The sequence below is a fragment of the Alnus glutinosa genome, chromosome 5 (assembly GCF_958979055.1).
Source record: "Alnus glutinosa chromosome 5, dhAlnGlut1.1, whole genome shotgun sequence".
NCBI classification, from domain to species: Eukaryota; Viridiplantae; Streptophyta; class Magnoliopsida; order Fagales; family Betulaceae; genus Alnus; species Alnus glutinosa.
In genome coordinates, this window is record NC_084890.1 from 9,502,867 (window position 1) to 9,522,220 (window position 19,354).

The window sequence follows — 19,354 nt, forward strand, 5'->3', positions numbered from 1 at the left end:
CTTTTGCTTTTTTGGTAAATTACTAAATTCTGTATTACTCCAATTTATTTTTATTATTATTATTATTTATTTCTACATTGACATGATCATGTGCAACTAACTAATAAATCATCTACAGCCGCTATGAATTAGTAACTTTTTTAAAATACTTATATTAGGCTCTCTATTTTAACTATTCACTTTTACTATTTATTTTCAAATATTTAATTATTATTTCTTTTGGGAATAGAGAAAATGCTATAGATTTTGTAATGCATGTTTTCACATTTGATAGGGGAACAGTTACGGTTAACCAAATGTTTCAACATTTTGCTTAGCCGGATGTAATTCATTCGGGTCCTATTTTATCTTTTTGGCTAGCTTGATGAGAATACTCTATATTGCACATTTCTAAGAGTTGGTTATGTAAGTTGAGTTTAGCTTGTCTCCGGTGAAAAAATCATGGAAGATTCTTTTGTGCAAAAATAAACGGTTAAGATTGGTTCCATTGAAAAAATAATTGAAATTTATTGTAGTGTTACAAACCTTTTTTTTTTTTTTTTTTTAATCTTATTCAGGTTTAAATTTTTTTTTTCTTTCCATTTATGACTGTTGGCTCATTATTGAATACTTCGGAAGCACGAAATCAACTTTTAAGGACAACGCTTTTGCATGTTCCTACAGTATTGTGAGATCTTTCATTGCTCTAATTTTATTCTCATGTATTCTACTTATTTTATTATTAATTTTCGGATTAATATTATTTAGACTCTGACAAAAAATTTTGCACCATCCAAATAATTTTACAACAAAATTCTCTCTCAATTTTGTAATCTTAAGAGTTTATTTTTGCACAAAAGATTTTTGTTTTTTTGATCGATCAGGGTATCCTGGTTCATCTATAACCGAACAGTATCTCAAACTAGCTCATGACTGGGTAATTACTGAGCATAGAGACCTAGCCAGGATCCGCAGTCTAGTCCATGGCCCCATCCCCAACACCACTTCAGGAATTGAGCCTTGAAACGCTGGTTATGTCCGGGTGGGTCGCCTCAAAAGAGAGGTAGCACTTGGTGAATCTTGAATTTGAGACCTCAAGGGATAATGTCCTTAAAAGCGGCAAGCTTCAACCACTGGCCACCCCAGCATGCACAAAGAGATCATTGCAACCAACCAAACTCAAGTTTTCATATTAACTTAAACAAGAAAACAAAAAGATTTCATATTATATTCATTATCCTTTGGAGGAACACTTTGGATAACATTATCCAAATGGATTAAGTTTGAGTAGCTTTTCAGAAAAGATCACCAATAAATCTCTTTTAGCAGCCATAAGGATGAATGGAATGATAGCAAAGACCCACGTGCATCATAGGGTAAAACCCATGAACAAAATTGATGATGCAATGGATATCATGTTGTCTTAATCATGATTAATTATTGTTCTTTACATTAACCAATTCTGTAATTATGTATCTTGACTAAGTTTTTACAACCGTCGGTCAGTTTGTCGCTTAATGGTAATGGTTTGGAATCAACATATTTTTATAGCATAATAAATTCAAAATTATCACTTATGCATGAGTTAGCTAATTCATAATTGCCCTAACAATGGCGGTGGCAGTACTACCTTTATGTTGTTAGATTCTTGCAAAATTGATGAAACCAAAGTACTTCTACTTTGTTGAATTCAGCCAAATGAAGAACATCATTGGGGCCCTACAAAGGAGCATCTTTCTTCTTTCTTTTTTCTTTTTTTTTTCAAGAACATCTTTCTTCTGTTAACCAAGTACTTTCTTGCTGTCAATTATGGAGTATCCCTACTACCCCATGTCCCCATGTGTATATATATATATCAATCTCATGGAACTAAAAATTCAAAATTGTTTACAAAAGAGGAGAAATGAGATTGACAACCATCCTATTCTAAAGGATTGTGAGTGCATTTGTGAGTATTGTTGTGTCCCACATTGAGAAAGTTTTTTTTTTTTTTTTTTTAAAAAAAAAAAGAGTAATTAATATATTTAAATGGACTTAAGCTCATTAGCATAAGTTTTTGGAACAGAAGTGGTGTCCTAAAATGCATCTTAACTTGTTGTACTCTCTAGATTTTTCTTTACCTAACAATTGATATCAGAGCTATAATTAGCTTCTGCTGCTCATACGAGTGTTTGTAAATTTGTAAAAAGACTCGCATACAAAAGGGAGTTAGGTCAATGTAAATGTTTCTCTCCTAAAAAATGGGCATAAGAGCTATCGTTAGCTTCTACTAGTGCTGATACGAGTATTTGTAAAAGACTGACGCACGAAAAGAGTTGGATCAATGCAGATGTTTCTCTCCCTAACAACAAGTATCAGAGCTACGATTAGCTTCCGCTGCTGATACGAATGTTTGTAAAAGATTCACACACGAAAGGGAGTTGGGTTAATGTCAAAGAAACTTACAAGTGAAGGAGAGATGTTTATGGCTGGACTTCTTAGATTATTTACAGTCATACATTTGTTAATACGTTTTAGGATGTGTTTTTATGTTTTAATTTGAAAAAGCATTTGTTAACGTTTTGACTTGGGGCAGAAAATAAAGTTGTTAATTAACAAACATTGTAACCGGCACAAATTCCGGTTACTTTGAAGCTACGAATTAATCAGTTGGATGGTAGGACAAAATCATTATGGTTTGATTAATCTGTTTAATTTGCAATATTAACAAAGTATAAAAATGCTTTATGGCCGATGATCATGCATGTGTTGTTGTCTTGATGAATGCAAAGGCGATCGTTTCAGTCGACATATTTGATAACAGCTGATCAATGGTGGGAAACAACCTAATTTTTTGTTTGTCCACGCTCCATGATTTGATTTAGCCGTTAAAGACAAAAGATCTTCCATCAACGGTAGGGACGCATAGAAACAAAAAGGTTGACGAAGGGCCATGGTTTTTAAAGGTTTGATTCTGTAGGCCAAATGCAAAGGATTATTAGAGGAGAAAACAAAAGGTTTAACAGTAGTATTCATGTCTAATCCTTAGGTGTATAAAAACAAGACAAAATGATCAACAGTCATATGATTGAGAAAAATCAACGGTCATATAAAACCATGTAACATGACTTCCATCCAAATCATACCGTTTCTTATCCTAACCATCTAATCCACAATTTTTAATTATCAAGACTAGATTTTTTTTTTTTTTTTTTTGTAATTCCGAATATATATATTTATAAGACAGCAAACTTTCCTCAACAACCAGAACACTAATCATTAAAGTTAAAATTGTCTTAGACTTTAAGAGGAACAATACTCATATATAAGGTGACAAAAAAAAAAAAGAAAAAGAAAAAGAAAAAGAAAAAGAAAAAGGTATCCCAGAATGCTAATATTGCAGTTCTAATGAACCATTGGATTTTTATTTATTTTTTATAAAGTAATGTCATATACCACATTTTTGTTCCACGACTATTCCACAATACTTTTTTTTTTTTAACAAAATAATCGGAGCTACTATGCATTAATTTGAAGAGGCTCGAGGATAAATACAGTGAATAGAAGCACATCGACACCCTATACACTAAGTCAGAAAAATATGACTTAAGTGCTGCCTACAAATAAACAAATATTACAAGGATAGGTGTTTGAGTCACTCTTTAACAATAAAACACCCTTAACAAAGAAAAATTGGCTGATCTAGCTAACAAGCCATAAAAAGTCCAGTAAAATCTGCAAATTTAACAGACAAACTTTCAAAAACTACTCCAAAAAAACAACTACAGAAAGCACCCAACACAAGCTGACATCGGAAGAGAAATTGCGCGTGTCTTACAGGAACCAGCGAAAAAACATAGCTCTAGCTTCAAAAGTAGATGTAGAATAAGAAAGTTCAGCCAAGCTTTCGCCGGGGACACGGAAGGAAATGCCGCTTTCCTAAGAGACGTATTGTGTTAGCCTTTATGCATGAAGAAACCAAAAAAAAAAAAAAAAAAAAAACATAAAGCTCCATAGCCCTAAAAAGACTAGAAAAACAAAAGCTCTATTGATTCTAATCCAAGGGTAAAACAAAAAACTTCCATAACCCTAAAAGGATTAGGAGGAAAGCACCATTAGGGGGAGGCACACCTCCCTCGTTCTCCAACACCTCTCTTCTTTCTTCTTTTTCTCTTTAGGGCCGGCTTTCAGCAAGATAGAACTATCCCATAATACTGACATGACAGAACTAATCAATTCTTAATTTTTTTTTTTAAACAATAATTTAAAACTAGTTGAAATTGTTATATTAACGTTGTTAGATAATTACGAAGTAAAAATATATTTTTTAAGAATAATGATTTAATGCCACCAAAATATACAATTTTTCACCACCTTGCTACATAGACAAAGTGAAAAATTATATATTTAGATAGTAGTGAATCATTATATATTTAGATAGTAGTGAATCATTATTAATTTTTTAATATTACTTCTTGCATAAATTTTCAAAAGGGTTTTATAATTTCTCTCTCTTGGGAATCAAACAGTGACAAGAAGTACACCAGTACTTTTGTTAAAGATAGAGTAGTATCTTTACTTTACATGATATTCAAATTTTTTTTTGACATGGTACTAATTATCAAGTAAAAATTATTCTCAAAGAATTTATTTCTCTAAATATCTGATAATGATTAGACTATCCACCAAAGAAAATTATGAACCTAAAAAAAAAAAAAAAAAAAAAAAAATCAAAAAAAAAAAATCATTCTAATAACAACAAAATATCATCACCCCACCTATGTTGGCTAACCGTCTAATCTAATCGACTCCTGCCAATCCAGTGGGGGCACCACTGTGTACCAAAGTAGTGTCCATTCTCACCGAATTATTTCCTTTCCATGTCCCCATTCCTCTGGATTATGCAAATTTTTTTTTCCCAAGCAAAAATCTGTACCAAAATGCTTGACACACGTGATACCCAACTGACAGATAACAAAAACACTCACTTTCCTACAAGCGCGTGGTGGGGGGGTGGTGGTAAAAGCATGCTGACATCTGCAGGAAAAAAGGGAGCAATGACTAAAGGTTGCTTTGGCAGAGACCCTCGGCTTTTACGCGGGTGCTGCCTGCCTCTGCCACAGCCTTTCATCGTACTTTAGTCACGTCAGTCATCTTCACGCGCCCCGACGCGTCCTCTGTACTCTACGCTCTTCATCTGTCGATCTCATGGCCGTCCACGTGTCAATCTGCCGATCCAAATCGTTCCCTGATAAAGGGGCGGTTGAGTCATTTCATCTGGTCGATACAGAAGTGCTGTACATATCAGTATCCAGTCTCTCTCTCCTTTCCTTGTGAGGTACTCTTATCCCGAAGATGCGCTGGACACGTGGCACAATACTGGTGGTCAGTGGGACCCGGTTAAAACTTGCCAAAAGGAACTAGACCGGTCTTTGTCTCATCAGAGGCTGTCGGCTACTTAAGGTTACATCGCCTTGATCGTACGGTCAGGATCGGCCAAAACTGAATTAAAGCGTCAGATACTTACTCACTGACCCCTCCAGGCTATAATTACCGACGTAGAAGCGTTAGTGTAGTGTGTATGGGTAGGAGAATACGACCGTAGCGTATTATTACCCATGGGTGCTCTTTTGACCTTTTTCTTTGTGTGGTCAAGATTTTCTGGGGATTATTAAATGCTAAATTAAATATCAGTGGACTGCTCTGCTCTTCCAAAACGGTACTTTTGAAAAGAGCAGCACATTTATGAAAACAGCTAAAAAGCTTTTCCCTCTCATGCTACAATTTTTAAATAGCAAAATACGGATAATTGCTTCCTTCTTTCTTTGCGGAAATTTTATTAATATTGAGTTCATTTGGTTTTTGTTTGATAAAGCTTTTGAAAAGTGTTTTTTATTTTGGTTTAAAAAGTTGGCTTGGTGTGATATAAAAGCTTACAAAGTGTTGCTTTGGTGGGTCAATATTTAGAAAGTGTTTTGTGTTTTGAATTATTTGTTAATGATTTTGAGAAATATTTATGTTGTTTTTTTTTTTTTTAATGAAAATTAGTGTAAGTTTTTGTTGAAATCAAATCAGGTCTTAAGTCAATTAGGGTCCGTTTGGGTTTGTGATTTTAAAATGTACAATTTAAAAAAGTGATTTTTAAAAACGTAGTTAAGTGTTTAACAAAATTACAGTTTGGCCTTTAAAATTACAGATTAACATTTAAAATTATGCGTTTTAAAAAAAAAAAAAAAAACACACACATTACTTGCGATTCATTTTCTGTGATTTGGTTTAAAATCGCACTTTTTGTTTATAAAATCGCAATCACAAAACACCATAGTATGTGAAATATATTCCAAAAAAACCAAAAACAAAAGAACTTAAGGCTCCATTTAATTATTGAAACCAGTAGATGAAGAAATGAAATCATTATATTGTTTACGGCCAACCCATGCAGCCCACTTATGCTAAATGAAGTGTTTTTACCGTGGGCCTAAAATTGAGCACTAAGCCCATATGAACAGATGGACAAACTATTCCAAAGCGATTCATACTATTTATCTGCCAACCAATTAACGCTAACAACAGTAATATATATATATATATATATATATATATATATATATATATATATATAGAATTTAAAATATTGATTTATTATTATTATTATTATTATTTCATTTAACGAAATAGTTATCTAAAAGTTCTATAGAATTCTGAAATGCATAGTTTTTAAGTAGAGAAATGATACTGGTACACATATTTTACAACAATGTTACAACAGCTTACGTGGAAATCCTTTTTTTTCATTTTTTTTTTTTTTCCATCAAAACTGGTTGGAGGGGGAAATGAAATTTCATTTCCCCCCAAAGCTGAACGCACCCGCCCTCTCTCTCTCTGAAGTCTGTCCGTACAGTCCCCAAATCGCCCTCCGGCGTCCTTCACCGGAGTTCCGCCCCCAGCCCCTGTGTCTCTCCCACTCGCTCCGGACCGCCGCCGCCAGCCCCTTTGTCTCTCCCGCTCGCTCCGGACCGCCGCCCCCAGCCCCTGTGTCTCTCCCACTCGCTCCGGACCGCAGCCCGCAGCCCCTCTGTCTCTCCCGCTCGCTCCGGACCAAGGATTAATCCAATTTTGTAAGACCCTCTTTTTCTTTCTTTCAGTGCCCTGTTAGTGTAGTCAAGCATTACGAACATCTACTTGCTGTTCTTAAGTATGTATTTGCATGGTTTTGGATCAACTAAACTTCAGATTTTGTCGCAATTTTTTCAATTTTTGCTAAATAGCTTGAGACATTCTTTTACTATAAAATTGGAAAATGTTTAACTTAGCAATTTCTAAGCTAAATCTGCTAAAATCAATCAAAATTGGAAAATGTAGCAATTTCTTTGGTGATGCACAATTCCGACAAATGAGAAACATTTTTTTTGAGTTTGTAAAGCAAATAAAATATCCAGATTCTGGAATCTATGAAGTGATCCTTATCACATGGGCAAGACATGCATACCTTTCCTAGAGTTATGAAGATAACTAGAAACTCAATTTTTAATTTTCTCGCTTATAGATTGATCGACTCATCTTTTTCATCCACTTCATGTGGTTCTTAGTTCTTTCTTTTGCCTGGGTTACTTTCAAGATTTATTACTGTACTTTTTATCCAAGTAAATAACAATATTTGAATATTTGGAATTCTTGTTTCTTCTCTGACAGCTTCTTGAAGCGCAAAGTTAAGCTATTATCCATTGTGGATAATGATCTATTTTATAGCTATTACAAAATTGGTTTACAAAATAAAGAAAGTTATTAGAACATATTTGTTTTAATTGTTAGCATGTTCTAGCGTCATAACTGTGTCTTTTTTTTTTTGTCCATGTTTGCCCATTTCCAATAATTGTGAGGGTTGATTGAGTTAGGAGACCTTATTAGGATTCATTTTCTGCTTTGATGCATTGCATCGCATTCCAGAAAGAGGATTGATCTTAGACTCCTTTCCACTAAAAGGCTTGGCCTTTTTTTTTTGATGAATGAGAAAACTTTCATTAACAAAACAACTTAACACTTTACAATGAAAAGCTATAGTAAAACACTAAAGCTTAATAACCCCTGTATAAAGAAAAATATAACCAACAAAAAACCCCTCTACAAAACTAAACTAAAGTCCCATCCATTCCCCAAGCATTACAAAGTATAACATTTCCGTGTGTCTTCCTAAATTTACCTTTAGTAGTAAACCGTATTTTCATTTTCCACTTAAACAGTCGTAAAAGCTTTTCTTCAGTCCAAGGATTATAACCATGCCTTAGAGCAAGAACCAAACACTACCACTAACTTGCAAATACAGGCTTTCATAGTTTTCCCCTTCCATGCAAACCCAAAGAAACTACATCATCCCAACAAGTGGGTGGATTCAACACACCACATGACCCCATGACATTTTTCCAAATTTTGCCACTAAACCCACAAGAGAAAAATAAATGATCTCTATCTTCAATCCCAAATATGCAAAAAATACATTTCACATACCCTTGAAAGCCCCAACCCAAAAGCTTCTTACTAGTCGATAACGCATCCCTCATTGCCAACCAAGTGACAAAAGCTTGCTTAGGAATGGAAGAATGAAACCAAACCAAAGACCACCAATCCACAATTTGTCGCTTAACACGAATAGCATACTAAGTATGTGTGAGCAAGAATACATACCATTTTTTGAAGCAAACCAATGCAGAATGTCTTTATCACCAAAAGAAACCAAACTTAGCTTACTCTGAATATTTACAATCTGATCAAAACGAGCAGGCCTCCAATTTCATTGACCATCTTTAATGGCTGAATCAAAATGGGCCTCTGGCTTACTATGACTTTTTCGGAAACCAAAATTTTATCTTTTTTTTTTTTTTTTTGGTTTAGGCATCATATGTGACTTTGCCTGGATCCTTGTCTATTTAAGTTTGAGTAGATCCTAAACAATTTTTTTTTTTTTTTTTTTTTTTTTCTATTTTTTATAAACAATTGTTGTATCAGTTGTTCAATGTCATTATATGTCTAGTGAAAAGTGCCCCATCTTTTGTACAATGAGGAAAACATACTCGTGATTTCTATGGTTTTTTATTGTCAAACTTCCATGAGGAAAAATGAAGGCATTAAAAAGCTAGTGCTATGACTGCCTTTATGTAGTTTAATTTGTATAATATTGTCAAATTACATGCTTTTAAGGTTATGTAGTTTAGTTTTTTCATTCAATTAACTTATATTACTTTTTAATATAGCACTTTTCTAAATGGACTCTTCAAGTTCACGATTGGATAATGATGGTGAATTTGACGATGATCTAACCCATCAAGATGACCGTCAAAATGGTTAGTTTTTTCACTTTTGTTTGAGTTATAGTTTTTTCTTTATTATTATTCTAGGCTTTTTTATAAACACATTTTGTATACTTTTTTGGATAGATATGGGTGAAAAATTTGAGAAGTCGAAGGATTTAATGACATTTATTTCTGATGAAGAGTTGAATGATGAGGAAGAAAATGTGGTACTACCTGTGGTGTTAAAGGATGATGAGAAAGTTGAAGAGCCGAAAGAATCAATGACATTTAGTTCATTAGACGAAGTCTGCTCTTATTATAGGAAGTATGCTAAGCAAGCTGGGTTTGGTATAGCGCAGAGAAGCTCGAGAAAAAAGAAGGGTATAAAAGGTTACGTAATGCTTATATGTACTCGTGGAGGTGCAGAGCGACCTAAAACAAGTGATTGTTCGAAGCCAATTCCAATTTCAAATAAAACAGGGTGTGGTGCTAGGATTTGTGCAAATTTATGTGATGATGGAACGTGGTTTTTGAGTAAAGTTGAGTTGATGCATAATCATTCGTTAAGCCCGGGCAAGGCGAGATTTTTTAGAAGCAATAAGAAAATTAGTGACGTTGCGAAAAGAAGACTTGAGCTAAATGACAGAGCAGGAATACGTTTGTGTAAAAATTTCAATTCATTAGTTGTTGAAAGTGGAGGGTTTGAGAATCTTTCCTTTGGAGAGAGAGATTGTCGGAATTATATTAACAAGGCAAGAGAACTCAATCTTGGTAAAGGTGGTGCTCAAGCACTTTGTGATTACTTCAGAAGAATGCAAAAGCAGAATAGTGGCTTCTACTACGTAATAGATGTGGACGATGATTGTAGGTTAAGAAATGTTTTTTGGGCTGATGCACGGAGTAGGGCAGCGTATGATTTCTTTGGAGATGTTATTACGTTTGACACAACGTATTTGACCAATAAATATGACATGCCATTTGCTCCTTTTGTAGGAGTGAATCATCATGGTCAATCTATACTTTTGGGGGCAGGACTAATTTCAAGAGAGGATACAGACACATTTGTGTGGTTGTTTAAATGTTGGTTGGAGTGCATGAATGGTCAAGCCCCTAAAGCAATTATGACAGACCAGGATAGAGCTATGAAAAATGCAATCGCTATTGTTTTTCCTGAAAGTCGTCATAGATATTGTATGTGGCACATTTTAAAAAAATTGCCTGAAAAGTTTGGATCACATGCTAATTTTGATGGCATTAAGGGTGCCATTAATAAATGTTTGTATGACTCTCAAACATGTGAAGAATATGAGGAAAATTGGAAAGATCTTCTGGAGAAGTATAATCTTCATGATAATGCATGGTTGAATGGGTTATATATGGATAAGACATTTTGGGTGCCGGCATACATGAAAGATACGTTTTGGGCGGGAATGAGTACTACACAGCGAAGTGAAAGTATGAACGCATTTTTTGATGGTTATGTGCACTCACGAACCACATTGAAAGAATTTGTTGATGAATATGATAACGCTTTAAGGAGAATGGTCGAGAGTGAGGCACGTGCTGATTTCGATTCTTTCAATCGCACAATCCCATGTATAAGTGCCTTGCAATTAGAGAAACAGTTTCAAGTTGTTTACACAAATGCGAAGTTCAAAGAAATACATGAGCAATTTGTGAAAATGATGTCTTGTAATAACGCTCTTCTCAAAAGTGAAGGTGCGATTTCTACCTTCGAAGTTGTTGAATATGTTGCAGTTGGAGATCACTTAATAGAAAAGACATTTCTTGTTTACTTCAATGAAAATGAACTCGAAGTGAAGTGCACATGTGCAATGTTTGAAGTAAAAGGCATCCTATGTAGGCATTCGCTTTCCGTGTTACGTACAAAGAAAGTGACAACTCTGCCACAAAGATATGTTCTTGACAGATGGAGGAAAGATATTAAGCGAGAGTACTCGAAGGTTAAGAGTAGTTATGATGCCATTAGTGATAATCCACATGCCCAAATACATGACAAAGTGAGAAACAATTTGGAAGAATTACTGTCGCTCACGTCGGTAAACACGGAGAAACGTTGCATGGAACTAATGGAAAAAATTGATCAATTAAAAGAGTTGTGGCGTTGCGAAAATCAATCTTTTGGCAGCATTTCAGCTACCCCATCTTCTAGCTGCAAAAATGTGCTTAGTCCTGTGAAGATTGACTGTAAAGGGAGACCACGAACAAAGAGAAAGGTGTCTGTTATAGAAACAGCGGTGAAGAAATCCAAAGCATCGAGCAAGCCACCAAGAAACAACAATGATAAAACGAAGAAACGAAAAAATCAAGTTAGTGAATTTATTATTTATTTATTTTATTACTTCTGTCCACATTTTACTTACTTAAAAAACATGTGTACTTCTCCACATTGCATAAACCATTTTTTAATTGTAGGCCTCCAAATCAACGGAAAATCAAGACAACACTAGTCAATCTCCATTGCCTTCTGTGCCTTCTGCAGCTCGCGATCATAGTACTCAGGTGATTAGCCAACATCTCTTTATTTATTAATTGGTTTTTGACAATTATTTAATATTTCACGTACTTATTCAATGTCTGTTTTTGCAGGATTCTGTCGCTTCGTCATCGACAGTTGCTCACACTTTCAGTGGTCACCATCATTCTATTCTTTCTCAGGTATAATTTGCGTTTTTCAAATTTTGTGTTGGCATTCATTCATATGCGTACAATAAGGGAAACGAATCATGTGTGTATCAGGTGAATTTGTCAATGGACCCCATAAATTTGTTATCTACATTGATAAGCCAACACAAATACCAAGAGGTTTCAGTACAGCCTTACAAATGCGTGATGTGTCAATTGTGAATTGGCTATGCTCCAAGGTAAATCAATTGATATTTTTGATGGTTATTAAAATGCATCCAATTTAGATGTCTGAATATTAACGTTGATTTTCAGGTTGATATACGGTGGGTCTTGACTATAGATCCTTTGCCTTTGAGTCAAGAAGTATTACTCCAGTTGTTCTGGCTTTTACCCTATTGTTTCAATACCAACCCAGCCGAAATAATTGCTTGGATGACAGACGTTTTTAATTCCATAATTCCAACTGATCCGGCAATTGAAATGCATGTGCGGCCCATCTTCAATCAAGTCTATGCCGCACTCAACCATATAAGTGTCCTGCCGACAATTACTGATGCTATGCGGTCAACTATACGTCTTCTGATGAATGGTTTACTTCCACCTTGAGGCCAATATGATAGTTAATGGTATTTGTGATGGAGTTGTAATGGAGCTAATGGACTCCTGGATGTACTGGAAAATATTGACGACTCTATTTTATTTTATTGTAATTTTTTTTTTTTTTTGGTTCTTATATGATGTTCATATATGTTGTGTACTAGCTAAAGAGATGTAGGTCAATTTTGGATGGTGTATGCTATTTTCTTTTTTATGTTATTTTTTTTTTTCTTTACATTTTGGTTGGTTGATTTTGAATATACAGTGGGTTTTCAGATACGAACTACACCCAATTGATCGAGCTTTACAACAGATACATGGACAAAGGTTTGTGTTCATAATATTGCCTTCTGTGCACCGCAACTAGATCATTTATATTAGTTTTTATTTAAATTTGTTTGTTTGTAGTTGATGATTGTCTTGGGTGATTGCAGGTTTTGGGTGGTGCAGCAAGGTTTGCACCAATGGACAGTTTATGTGTATAGAATGCGGAATATGTTGATTAATTAGTGCAATGATCGTTTGTAGAAAATTTAAAAGCAAGTTAATAAGTGGTTTATTGATATTTTGATTGCTTCAATGCAGGTTAGGAGATGTGCTCAAGATTATCAGGAGAGCATGGAAGCAAGCACAATTAAATCGATATGTGCTGTCTTTGAGAATGCCCTCAGTGCTCATAATGGAACTCCAAATGAGCATATTTTAGGGGTCATATCTGTTTTGTTCATCAAACTTGGTATGTACATGTTTATTCCCATATTCTCTAGTAAAATCTTTTGTCTTTTGTCTTTTTTTTTTTTTTTTTTTGCCTTTTTCAGTTAGAAAATTTCACTGAGTTCAGTTAATAGATTGTGAAATAGAGAAATAATGCATATATAGATTCTTGTTGATCTACTGCTTTAGTCCTCTGAGTTCATTGAAGTAATTGCTGAATTGTTAGTTGCACACTCTAGGCATTCAATATTGGTTGATCTACTTGCACAATTCATCAGGTTTTTACATGAGTTAAAGTTTGTTTGTTTGTTCATGAGAGCTGGATATCTTGTATTCTCTTGAGCTGTAAGTTTCCTACTCTGTAAGTGTTAGCTGTACCTATGGCCTCTGCATTATGACATCCAGTTCTGAGTCTTTATTTCACCTATCGGATTTGGCTTAGATTCTCTAAAAAAACCTACAACATATGTGCTGTAATATTTTTACTTTCTTCTCGGTTAATAATCATGATATTACTTTGTTCCTGTATGGGATTTATTCTTCTACCTTGTACTCTATAGATTAGAGAACTATAGTTAATCCCTCAGGTGAAGCTTTTAAAAAATTTAATGTTGTTCTTAAATCTTGAACAACATTTGTCTTTTTGCTATTGTCTAGGCAAAAGAAATGGCCCTCTGACTCTATATGTAACTTAATAGACATGAAAGTTGCATTTGTGGTAGAATAAATGCATGGCCCTGTTGTAACTAGTTCATTTGTATTCCTGGTGTTGTTTTTTTCATTTTCACAGGATTACGAGTATGCAAGTTACAACCCCGTTGCCTATGACTTTGCAAACCATTTCTGTGAAATGGCAGCAGATTACCATTCTGAGACACCTCATGTTTTAGACTATAGTAAATATCCAGGTAAATGTTGCTACTTCTGTCGTTCTGTGGATTTCACTGCATCCAAAATTACCTTTTCCTTACTTCATTGAATTTGGTATCAGGTCTGGAGGAGCGCCAAAGATTCGTCCGCATGTATTTGAGTTCAACAGGTTAGCTCATTAGTTTCCTATTCTGTCCAATGATTTTTGTGAACAACAAGGATCTGGGAATTGTGCTTAGTTTTTGCTGGTCAAAACTCCTATTGCTTTGGTTTGGGATGAGTTCCACCCAATTATTTGGTTATGATTTGATAACATTGATTGATCTTTTTCTTTTCCTTGTGGACTCAGTATTATATGCATAAGAGGCTTAATTTTCCTATGCAGGGAGTATTTTGCTCAGTGCACATTGCAGCTGTCCTCACATTTCAAAGGTACATGCAATTGATGGTTGCCATGTACATTGGGAGCATCCTATGGAGGGGATTTGAGTCTGACTTGAAGCTTTTGTGGAAATACTGCATAGCATTTTCATTTCTTTTTGTGTCACGTGTGGCATATTTTTGCTTCATCATTAAGCTAATGAGTTGCAGTAGATTTCAACTTTTGAGTATAAACAATTGATAAGATATTGTATCATATTTTATGATATGATAGTGGATTTTTCTTGAAAGTATTCTATTTGAATATTGATTTTCTTTATGATTGGATTGTGTTCTTGATTACCTTGAGAATTTTGCTCAGAATAATTTTTTGGGAATGGCTTGAAATTGTTCGGTTGGAATTTTTTTTTTTTTTTTTTATTTTATTCACAGAAGACAGCTGCGGTGTGACCATAGTTCTAAATATGCAGATTCTGCATCCTTATACAGTAATATTAGACGTACTTGGTGGAATAAGGATGCAGAATCTGCCAAGTGGAGCATGACGATGTAATTATGTAATTAGAAAAGGACCAAATGAAAAAGACAATTTCCAGGAAATGATGAAATCGAGTGGAGCATGACTAGATGGGTGATGAAGGACCACGTTATGCTCTATGTTGGATAGTTGATCATAATGTGCAATTATGTCTTGAATAAAGAAAAATAAGGTTCCTTTATATTAGCTAATAAGATCAGGAGTACTTCTTTTATTTATCATCAATACAGTTTACTTGGCAGTGGTCTTTTGTACCGCAAAGGGACGTATCATTCATGTTCAATTGGGTCTGGGCGGTGGAAGTAGTCTTTTGGGTGTACGTAGCTCAATCTGACCCTATCCCATTTATGTACATCACATGATGCATCAGAAACAGGTGGCCTTCTATTTTCCTTCCTTTCCTGAGTAAGCCTTAATTGAGAGCAAGACCTAAAAGTTGAGATATGGGCTATTTCATGCCAGAGAATATATCGGATGGGGAGTTTCAATTCCTATGTGTTGGTGACCCCATGACATATAAATGAATTAAGAGTTAATCCTAAACCACAAAATTTAGTCCCTGAAAACCAAATGCCTCTAAAATTCCTGCACTTTACTATGAGATTAAATTGTAAGGTAGTTAGTCGTTAAATTTTATGATCACATTGTAAATTTTATGATCACATTGTAATACAATATTGAGCTACTCTAAAGGGCAAACATAAGCCAAGTAAAAATATCAAGCTAGTATAAAGAGCTAACTTAAGCCCAGTAAAATGACAGAGTTATTGACACGAAAGATATATTATCAACTCCATTCTGTAAACAGTTTGAAGAATTCAAATACCTGGGATTTTAAAATTCAACCAAAATCAAACTCAAAGAAAAGAAAAAATTAACTATGGATTTTAAGATTTTCAGCTATTTGCACAGTGCTTACCATTTTTGAAACTAATAAGAAAGTAAAATATCTGACAATGACAATTTTTAACCTAATAATGTTTTCATCCTTTCATTCTAACATCAAGTAACTAACTTTAGAACCGCTATAACCATTGAAATAAATTACAATGCCCAAAATGATTACGACTATTGCTGTCCAAAACCAAAACATCTTTCTATTAAGACCTAACTCCAACCGAAGTCTCTCATATTGTTCCTTGTGTCTTGTTTCAATTAGTTTCTCAAGTCTGTCAATATTGGACATTGTCACCTTCTCAACTTTCTCAATATCGGCCCGTCTCCCTTCCTCAATGTCTCTCATATGATCCTCCAATCTCTTCTCATAAGAAGTCATTTGGTTATCCGCCCACTTAAAAAAGTCACAATCTCCAGCTTTCTGCGTGAAAACATAAGAATAAATGTCATAAACTACTAACGAAAAAATAAATCACAATTAATTAATTTTAAAATTACCTTATACTTTATACAGCCGTACCACTTTCTTCCGGGGTTGTCACTAGTCCATGAGTACCTTAAACGTGCATGCACTCCACAGTAACATAATGGAGGGGTACTAGACGCATCACTATTTACCGACATTTTTTCGGGCCTACGCAAAAATAATAATAATAATAATATCATTCATCTAATCAGCAGGAGCCCAGACTCACCAGGTCAACCTCCAATCAAAAGAAATAAGACAAGAAGAAAAGCAACTAAACTGAACAATAAGACAGGACTAACTTTAACTCAGCTTCATAATTTCTCCTACCAGACTCGGTTTAATGCTATAAATTTTGTAAGAAAACACTACATCCTTTGGTTTTCTTACAGGATTTCAAAACCTTAAAGGAAAAAAAAAAAAAGGATTGCAAAGAGGGGAAAAGAATTCACGAAATGGATGATTAACAGATCTTTCTTGCATGTTAGCACTTCAAAAAATGTAGTAAGTTAGCATTTGTAGTAGTAATAAGAATTTGAAAATTCCAGGATCCTTGAAGAACTAGATAAGACAAATGTATTTTTAAAAACTGATTTTCAAAAATTTATTGCCTAGACATGAAACACTATACTCATATATGGCCAGTATGTGGGAAACAATGATTGTGTGTAAGGATTTTTTTTTTTTTTTTTTTTTTTTGGGTCAGAAGGCATACAATTTTGCTTTAATAGCATTTTATATACGCATTAAAAGGAATTGGTTCTAAAACTAATACTTTTGTTTTGACAAGGCTACAGAATTGGTTCTAAAAACTAAGGTACAAAAAGTCTCTAACCAAGGGCAGTAAAGACTAAAATGCATATCATAACATACAAGGAACAAGAACTCCATAATATTAATTGACGTTTAAATCCTAACACAATGAACATTAAATCCTAGCTCTAGGCTCTAGGCTCTAGCTGTACTGCACAAAAATGGTGCGAGAAGAACCAAATCCAAGAAACCTCAATCCCTCTCATTGATTAACACAATTAGTTGTATATTCTCTATATTAATATCGTTAGTTTAATTTGTTACTAATTCTAATATTTTTTTGTTAATTACATCAAAATCACTGACTCATATATATCTCTAGCATATCAAAGGTGCTGCATGTGGACATTTAATGTAAATAAAATACTCAATTCATTTTTTATTTTTTTGTGGTAATTTGAAGATTTCTCCTTCCTTTTTTATGATATTTGCTGATAACCAATTAATATATAGGATAAAAAAAAAAGGGACATGAATATTGAGTAATACTAAAAGAAAAATTCATGTGCGTTTTCTTTGAGTCATTTCAAAAATCAAAATTAATGTCACTTTTGGAGTCAAAATTAACCGCAAGCATTTCAACATAAAGTATTTGTTAATGCATCAAAGCACTCAACAGATAGTACTGTACATATATAAATAAAGCACAAAAGGCAAGCAATAAGCATAACCATATATCTCCAGAATTGTCTTGTTGATGAAGCACATTTCCCTCATTGATCTGTTTAGTAAAACTAGGGTCTACGTGAAACTAACAGCCTGAAAGGAGTTTTCATAAATATTATCAGGAAAATATTTCGCATCCGCAACAGCCATCGAGAAGAAGTGATATCATTTATGCATTCAAAATGAGAATAACTTGTACAGACCCAGATTCACCTGAAATACCCAGATTTTCAACGACCCACAAAGTAAAACCCCCTCCCTTGCAACATGTAGCAAAAGACCTACTGTACCAAAACAAATCTTAGTTTTTTCTTCTTTTTTTTCCCCCATAAAACCGAATCAGTATTTTCAAACAATAATTTCAGAGAGAGAAAGAGAGTTACTGGAGGGACAGGGACTACCGGCACCGGAGCGAGCGGGAGAGACAGAGGGCTGCGGTTTCCGACGGACGGAGCAGGCAGATCCAACCAGAGAGAGAGAGAATGTGCGTAGGAGGCAGATCCGGCCAGAGAGAGAGAGAGGGGCTACGGGCGGCGGTTTCCGATGGACAGAGCAGGCAGATCCGGCCAGAGAGAGAGAGAGAGAGGTGCGTAGGAGGCAGATCTGGCCAGAGAGAGACGGAGGGGCTGGGGGCGGCGGTCCGGAGCGAGCGGGAGAGAGAGAGGGGCTGGGGGTGGTAGATCCGGCGGGAGAGAGAGCGGCGCTGGGCGCGGCAGATCCGGCGGGAGAGAGCGGGAGAGACCGGGGACGGACGCCGGAGGCCGATTTGGGCTGGGGGCGGCAGTCCGGAGCGAGCGGGAGAGAGAGCTGGGCTGGGGGCGGAACTCCGGTGAAGGACCAATTTGGGGACTGTACGGAGAGAATTCAGAGAGAGAGAGGGGGGGTGCGTTCGTTCAGCGTTGGGGGGAAATGAATTTTTCATTTCCCCCCAACCTCTTTTGACGAACGCTGTGTGCTGTGTGATATTAAAAAAATGAGAAAAAAGGTTTAAATTCACTTTCCACGTAAGACTGTTGTAACATTGTTGTAAACATTTTGTACCAGTATCATTTCTCTTTTAAGTATCCAAATACCATTTTGGAGATGTCATTTCATTTATGTACTGGTAGATTATGAGATTGATCCCCTTCCCTCGCAAGTCCCCAGATTGGGGGCGTGATGTGGCCATGGATGGGACTGGGCACCACGTGTGGGCGGGGGATGATCCCTGTGCTCCATGTGTAGGGCTATGGCTAAAACTCGAGGTTGACTCGGAGTGATATGCCATATACTTTCCCTGGAGTTTGAGGGCTCAACAAATGGTGACTTGACAGCACTGGACCCATTTACTAAATATTTACTTGACATGGATAAATATCTTGACGATCGAGATGGGAGATGGGAGATGGGACGAGTATCCGATCCTTGATCTGTTGTGTCTTGTGATCGCTGATTTGCTGAGGAATTGGCCAAGGCTTGTCATTAAGTCCCCTTGACTGAATGGGCATTTGGCTTGGGAAGTTGGTGGTGGAAATTGGG

General features: G+C 35.4%; 1 protein-coding gene and 1 long non-coding RNA gene across 2 annotated transcripts; both read left to right on the forward strand.

Annotated features, from left to right (window-relative positions):
• The first annotated feature begins 9,217 nt into the window (after nt 1-9,217).
• On the forward strand, nt 9,218-11,444 carry LOC133868931 (protein FAR1-RELATED SEQUENCE 5-like). The gene is made up of 5 exons (XM_062305926.1): nt 9,218-9,296; nt 9,390-10,408; nt 10,505-10,700; nt 10,752-11,305; nt 11,403-11,444. The coding sequence occupies exons 1-5, from the start codon at nt 9,218-9,220 to the stop codon at nt 11,442-11,444; spliced, it is 1,890 nt and encodes a 629-aa protein (XP_062161910.1).
• Nucleotides 11,442-11,924, forward strand: LOC133868294 (uncharacterized). The gene is made up of 3 exons (XR_009900311.1): nt 11,442-11,575; nt 11,682-11,768; nt 11,856-11,924. It is a non-coding gene; the product is annotated as an uncharacterized LOC133868294 (long non-coding RNA).
• The last annotated feature ends 7,430 nt before the right edge of the window (nt 11,925-19,354 follow it).